The sequence below is a fragment of the Medicago truncatula genome, chromosome 4 (genome assembly GCF_003473485.1).
Source record: "Medicago truncatula cultivar Jemalong A17 chromosome 4, MtrunA17r5.0-ANR, whole genome shotgun sequence".
NCBI lineage: Eukaryota > Viridiplantae > Streptophyta > Magnoliopsida > Fabales > Fabaceae > Medicago > Medicago truncatula.
In genome coordinates this window covers 62719469-62727376 of record NC_053045.1, presented here as the reverse complement: position 1 = coordinate 62727376, position 7908 = coordinate 62719469, and the positions used below count along the sequence as shown (strand labels likewise).

The 7908-nt window shown below is 33.5% G+C and overlaps 1 protein-coding gene across 1 annotated transcript; it reads left to right on the top strand.

Annotated features, from left to right (window-relative positions):
- The first annotated feature begins 2289 nt into the window (after window positions 1-2289).
- On the top strand, window positions 2290-6502 carry LOC11439558 (probable GMP synthase [glutamine-hydrolyzing]). The gene is made up of 5 exons (XM_003610273.4): window positions 2290-3387; window positions 4138-4195; window positions 4292-4375; window positions 4522-4663; window positions 5850-6502. The coding sequence occupies exons 1-5, from the start codon at window positions 2916-2918 to the stop codon at window positions 6219-6221; spliced, it is 1128 nt and encodes a 375-aa protein (XP_003610321.1). The 5' UTR covers window positions 2290-2915; the 3' UTR covers window positions 6222-6502.
- The last annotated feature ends 1406 nt before the right edge of the window (window positions 6503-7908 follow it).

Here is a 7908-nt window from a genome sequence, read left to right as displayed (position 1 = left end):
GAGACAACGACTACTTCAAGAGCTGATTTTTTTTCCATATACGATCCTTAATAATTTAAAAGTTGCATGCTTACTACGTCCAATCATAGATGGTTGCCCAAGATATTTACCTGTTCCCAAGATAAAAAGTTACTATTAATGGGTCTTAAAGAGTGTCCCGAAAGCACTCGTTAATATTTCCCAATGTTGAATCCATGAGTTGTTGGAGACTCATTCCTTCCACTAGTCCTAACTCCAATTTTACCCTTCATTGAAATATTTTACACATGTATTAAACTAACTAAGTTTATAATTTTACCTAGATTTTTAGAGATTAGACAATAATGCAGCCGCCCTATTACCTTAACAAATCTTCGAAGAAACTCTATCGCAATGTTTGGATTAGATTGCAAATATGACTACATTCACATGTTATTTAACCAAATTCCGACAAATTCATCTCCTTCCTTTGATAGCAATTTGTAAATCGAACTAAAAAATTGCATAAGTGATAGATAGTTCATGTGTCAACATGATAGAGTTCGAAAGACTTGACGCGTTCAATCTCATATTAGACCATAAAAAACAAGAATAAATTTAGTCATTGAATAAACTTAACCCTATCATTTTTATTTTTTTGAGTGAGCATTGTGATCTCATAAATAAATATTGTGGCTCAGTTTGGTCGCTCAAAACATAATTCAACTTTAATCATGTTGAGAAAAAATTTTGGTAACTAATCATGATAAAATTAAACCGCGACAATATAGTATATCTATCTTAGCTTTTATACCAGAATTAATTTTGTGTACTGAATTATACTTTTACTCATCTCATGTGTGTTCACCACCATGTCATAATTTGGACAACTTATAATATCAATGATTTTAAGATACAATGTGATCTCTCTCAATAGTTAGAAACATACATCTTGGTCTTGAGAACTAATTTTAAAGCCCCAGTCCCTTTCTTATATAAATCTTTCTTCTTCTTCCTTCCATTGAAGAATCTCAGAGAGTTTTGTTTCATTCATTATATGTACATATTAAAAGTAATGTCACGTCTATTTATGTTTGTGTCATGTCTATACATATTATAGATCGGTCCCTCTTAAGTGCGGAAAATTCTAAGAGATTGAATAGATGATGAGTGATGTTTGGTAAAATAAAGAAAACGTTCACTAATGTTTTAAAGATGCAAGTTAAAAGATCAAATATAGTATTATTCTTTGAAAACGTGTATTCAACTTTTTAAAAATTTAAACTTTATATTTCAAAAAAAAGTTTCCACTTTTAATCTCCTACTACCCTTAAAATAATTGCAGTTTTTAAATTTAAAATTATAACAAAGTGGACACACGTTGCATGCATAACAAACATACTTGACATCATAGTAAATATATGTCAAAATTCTGATTAATCACCGCGATAACAAACATATCCTTAAAGATAGATCAAAATGTTTCATTCTTTTTTTTAAGAAAAAATAAAATAAAAATAAATTTAAGAGGCAAAGTCGATTCTAACTGCATACATTAATTCTTACATTTTGGTTGTTTTTGAGTTGAGTTGATTTTGGCTCAAGAACTTGAACCATTTGAAGATAAGATTTATAACTTTTAATTATAGAATTGATTTTTATACATAAATTTAAAATTTAATTCACTTTTAGTCAAAATTAATTTTAAAATATCAATTCATTTAAATATTTTTTTCTCACCACAGAACAAAACACGAACTTATTGTAAAGAAAAGAAAAGTTTGAGATTGAATTTTTAACCACCAAATTATAAAATAAAAAATAAAAATTTGAGTCTCGATTTTCTTTTTCTGTAGATAGGAGAAATGAAAACAATAATTAAAATTTCACACGCAAATAAATGAATGTCACTTTGAAACTTTGAATATCTCACTTCCATTTATTTTCACCTTATTTTTTAGTTAAATAAATGTTTATTTGATTCGGGTTGGAAGATAAACTTTGAGCAAGTGTAGATCCCATCAATGATTTTTGCATTGTCATTATTGCAAATCCAGAAACATGAATATAGTCATATTTGTATGCATAGATACTATGTTGCCGTTTATGTTGTGAGATAATTCGCAATTCATCATTTTTATTTTTAATGACTTTAAATCTATTTTATATTAAACTTTTTATCGATTTGAATGAATGAATAATGTTTATTTTTATAAATAAATAAATGCCTCTTTTCACTTTTTCTTTTCTTTTCTTTATTTTATTTTCACAACCTTACCTTTTTTACTCTCTATCTTGATCCTTGGCATATTTTCATTTTGTGTCAATAATACTTGTACCTTGCTTTCTTTCTTTCTTTGTTTGATCAAATCATCGAAACCCCACTCTCTTCTCTCTCTCTCTCTCTTCATTTTCATCCTTTTTCCCCAGCATTTTCTAGGAAAATTTCTCTGCTACTATTTTCAAGGAAAAAATAGAACCATGAACTCTTCTTAAGGAACGTGTGTTAGTACTGTGGCACCAACCTTTTGAGGTAGCATTGAACTTCATTTCCACAATGCAGAACGGAATCTTGGCCTTTCGAGGTTCTCTTCAGCTAATTTCATATCTAAACGAAACTCTACCTAAACCCTAATTTTGCTTCAAAAAAGTCAACCCATTTTCCTAAATCCAATCTGCTTCAACCTTTTCTAGGTTTCCCATTTTGGGTTTTAAAGAAATGGGGTTTTCGTAGTTCACTTTGAAGGTTGAAAATTCAAGATCTGTTTTTGGGGTCACTTCATTGTGCACCAGGTGTTTGTTAAAAGTTCGATATGATTGTTTTTATGGGTAGTTTTGATTGATAATTAGAGTTTTCAAAAGGGTGTGTAGTGAGGTAAAAAAGAAGAAGAATTTGGTCGGTGATTGATTGTGTGTTTTGGTGGGCTGTGAAACCTAAATTAGAAAGATTTGTGTAAATGTCAGCTTCAGGAGGTCCTAGATTGAGGTCTATGAATGTTGCTGACTCAGAAGCAAGGCCTGTGTTTGGTCCTGCTGGAAATAAGACAGGTTCTTATAGTTCTAGAAAAGATGCTTCAAAGCCACTGAGAAAGGCTGAGAAATTGGGCAAGGAGGTTGATTTGGCCAAAGAGAAGAAAGAAGCTTCTCCTCAGTCACATTCTGCCAGTGTTTCTTCAGTGTTGCGCCGACACGAGCAGTTGTTGCATTCTAATTTGTCGATGAATGCTTCGTGTTCTTCAGATGCATCGACCGACTCATTTCATAGCCGAGCTTCTACTGGAAGATTGACTCGGTCTAATAGCTATGGTTTGACAAGGAAGCGGTCAGTGTCAAAGCCAAGAAGTGTTGTTTCTGACGGTGTGTTGGAATCTCCTCCTCCTGATGGTGCACAACCCAAGAAGAGGTGTGCTTGGATCACTCCTAATACTGGTTTGTTCCACTCCCAATTTCTTGATTTCTTAAGAAGACATTTGGTAGTGAATTTAAAGCATCATGGGCCGGGGCATAATTATACGTGTTTAATGATAAATTGATTTTTTTTCCATGTATATGTGTGCCTTTTGTTGTATAGTTCATAGTTCGGTTCGGTTCATGATACTTTTGGATGCTGAATTGCTTTCACATATATGGCGGTTGTAGTTAAATTTCATTCATCTGGTTTCATTGGATGTGTTTGCTGCATTTGATCTGATATTGACATATTGTGAATTGTATGACTAATTTAATTTAAAGATAGTTTTTTGTTCTTGAAAATTGAGATTTACTTTAAATTCATAACTCCATTTGGACATCATCATATTATTTTCCATATAAATTAATGTGAATAAGAATGAAGTCTGGTATGTTAATTTTAGATATTTGTTTGCTTGTGCTTCAAATATTCATTCGTGCAATGGGTTTGTAGCCAAAATGGGGTAAAACATGCAATGGACATGTACCTCTTATTATGGGTTATAGTTGTTTTTTATCATTGGAGAGAAAATTGGGAGTTGCAAGAGAAGTACATGCCGCAAACTTGATATAGATCAATGCTTATGCCACTACATATGAATGAGAACTAGCCGTACCTTTACTGGAAATTTCTCTACAATACAGTTTTCGAGTTTTATTAAGTTCTGAACTACTTTGGCTTTTTTACAAAATTTTGTTTCCCTGACTAAGTTTACTTGTTGATATTAGAGCCATATTATGCTACTTTCCATGATGAAGAATGGGGAGTTCCAGTACATGACGACAAGTATGTTTTTATACACTAAAAATAGTCTTGTTATGTTGGTTGGAAAAGGAATGTATCCTCCATTAAATTTTGCTTGGCACTCTTTATCACATGTAGGAAACTGTTTGAGGTTCTTGTTCTTTCGAGTGCTCTATCTGAACTCACTTGGCCAGCCATTCTAAGCAAGAGACACATTTTTAGGTAATTATCGATGTAGCAGTTCCAAATTTCTTTTATTTCTTCAAAATGTAGCCAATTTTATCGATGGTTGGCTGCTACCCTATATGTAGCCAATTTTTTCTGTTTGACTTTGTTCACATTAGTTTTGTTAACAAAGTCCTTTGCAGGGAAGTTTTTGCTGACTTTGATCCAGTTGCTGTCTCAAAATTAAATGAGAAGAAAGTGATAACACCAGGAACCACTGCAAGTTCCTTACTCTCTGATCAGAAATTGCGTGGAATAATTGAGAATGCACGCCAAATATCAAAGGTATAAGTTTTCGCATGACTTTTGCTACCTTCATTGTAGAATATACCCCCTCTTGGGTTAGATCATAATTACTTGTGGTATTTTAATGCCATATTCTAAATCTTTAGTTATATATTGGGCGTATATGGGTTTTTGGTATAATTGGGTATCCTTCACCCGCAACTGCAGAGAAATCCCTTGAGTAGATATATATTGGGTGTATATATGGTTCTTTTGGTATAATTGGGTATCCTTCGCCCGCAATTGCAGAGAGTAATCCCTTAAGTAGAGTATGACACAATGGGCGTCAAAGCTCTCAAGAGTTTTAGCGGTGCTTCATTTTCAGGGTTGGATTTGAACCCATGGCCTCTGGTTAATTTGGAAGAGACCTGAATCATCTTATCCAGACTCTCTTGGGTTGGTGTATATGGGCTTAATAGCATGTCTAGGAAACAAATGATGTTACTAGCCGTTCTAGGTGGTACTATATACTTTCTTTATTCATGATATATGAATAAAGTGTAATCCTGAGGGCTTGGGGAACAACTAAAGAAGTCAACCGCTTAATGTGTTGCCAGTTTGGGGGTTTTCCCTTCGAAAAAAATCATATCTGTGTTTCTGTATTGATCTTTTGGAGAACACCTAACTAGGAAAGTAAGTCGAATAATTTCATAAAAGGAAAACATTTCAAGCGTTATAATTCAATTATTTTTCATTAATTAACGAACTTTCTTCCCTTTTCTGAAAAAAAAAGGTTTGAAATGATTTTCTGAGATCTTTGTTATGTACTCTATATCATATAATTACCATTGATAATGAGAGACTAATGGGAGAGATATTGAATCAATTGAATGACTTACAATTGGCATTTAATGATGATTTGATTAGGGAGGTTTAGATAATAAAGGTAATTGGGTTGTGGTCCTGGTCCTCATTTAATTTGCATGACCCATATGGGACAAACCATGATATTAATCTTTCGTACAGTTTGAGCTTCCTATATTCTAATTTGTCACAATGATGTGAGACCTAATTATTTGGATTATTTAACCAGCCAACATGCTTAGCTGGTATGTGCTAAGTCACCTAACATTAAACACTACAATGCATTTTTTTCACTCAACTGCCATAATTGCACTCTGCACAATTTGCATCACGGCTATGATTGTCGTTGCAACTAACTTTTTGCAGGTTTTACTGATGCCAGGTCATAGTAGAGTTTGGGTCATTTGACAATTACATTTGGAGTTTTGTGAACCACAAGCCTATACTTAGCAAATTCCGATATCCCCGACAGGTTCCCGTTAAAACGCCAAAAGCTGAAGTTATTAGCAAAGACCTGGTGAGAAGAGGTTTCCGTGGTGTGGGTCCCACGGTCATATACTCCTTCATGCAGGTAGTGGGGTTAACTAATGACCACCTCATTAGTTGCTTCAGATTTCAGGAATGTGTGGCTGCAGCAGAAGGGAAGGAGGAGAATTCCATCAAGAATGAGGATGCTCAACCAAATGCATGTGATAGTGTGATGGAATCTGATCTTTCCATTGCCATTGATAATTTGAGTTTGTCCTCAGAATGAATCACGGTAAATCTGGTAGATCAAATAGGTACACTACATGCTTAGCCTGAGATTGAGTTATATTTGAGGAGAATTTGTGTATCAATCTCAAAGAAGGGTTGAATCAATTACATGTCCTGTTGTATGAAGCTTTCCGGATGGAAGCCTTAACAAATTGGTGTAGAATTTTTTGTACAGTAAAAAATATCAGTGATTAGAAATTTCTTTTACTGATCCAGTGTTAGCAGGGTAATAGATAACTGAATTTCATTTCATTATACAGGATTAACATCTTAATTTTATTGTGTTTGCATTCATGTATGCATTGGATGTATTATTGTCCAGCTAGAGTTTTAACTTATTGATGAGTCCCCCACTTGTGATGGATGACAATGATAGAACAGTGGCTTTGTTTTTTGTCACTGTGGGAACAAGACTCCTCGTTTTTCATAGACATGTTTGCTACCTTTGGATTCCACCAACAGTGGTAGGGTATTGCTTGGCTCTGAAAATGATAATTGTGGCAGATGATTGCTCGTGAGTCGTGACCTGCAATGTTTCATGAGCTCCAATTTTAGTAAAACCATCAATTTTGTCCATGACAGAAATAAAATAAACAATCTCTTAATGTTGTCTCATTCTGTCACTATCTGCCATTATACCAGAGATTTTGTTAGCGGCACAGATTGAACTTTAGACCTCTTAATTCATACCACTCTGTTACATCTTCGAGAACATTAGAGACTTTTTTATATTCTCTTTTGAAGCATTGAATGGGTGATTAGCTTACTCCCTCTAGGCTCCAATATAAGATAAAAAAAAAAAAAAAAAAATCCTGTTTTTGGTCAAGTAACTTGCATACACGTAAAAAATCTCAATTATTACAATGACAGAATCTTGAAAATGTCAATGCTATGGAGTGGATGTGCGCCTTTTATAGTCCTTGGGAATGATGACTTGTGAATGAAAACTACAGAGAAGCATATGAATGCGTAAGTACGTTATGATGATAATATTTGTACACTTTAATTCCTTTCCTACATTTATGAGGGGCTAATATAGTTTAGTGTAATTCATTTGAATTTGAATTAAGGAAAATGTTAACGAGTGTTCCCGGGATATTTTTTAATATCTTTAAAAGGTAATTTTTTTTTTTGAAAAGTTATGTAATCAATGCATTGGAAATTGAAACATTTTGCTTTTTTATGAAATAATTTCTCCTTTTAGAATATTTAAAGAATGATCCGGGACACTTATTAACAAAACCCTTGAACTAATTAGATAGTGTATTAAAAAAGATGAGTGCTAGCAACACTCTCTCTAATACTCTTTTTTTTATTGGTTTAAATCATTTTGAATCTACACATTGGAAATAGAACCACCACTTGTGGTGGTGGGAATGTTGATATTTGATACCACTCATCTTGAAAGAAGGTGCCAATGATAGTCTAGGTATGGCGCCATCATCATAGCCACAACCTCATCTCTTCAATGGATGCATGAGTGGGAAGCAGATCAAATAATTTTTGAAATGGATTGCAAAGTGGTGGTCGATGTGGTGCACAATTCAACATGATTTTATAAGGCATTTGCAAAAAAAACTATATATGCGTTTGATTTGCTAAAAAATGAAGACATGACAGAACAACTCTAGTTGTTCAGTGTTTGATTTGTAAAACTATTTCAAGTACAGGACAAATTGGAGGCA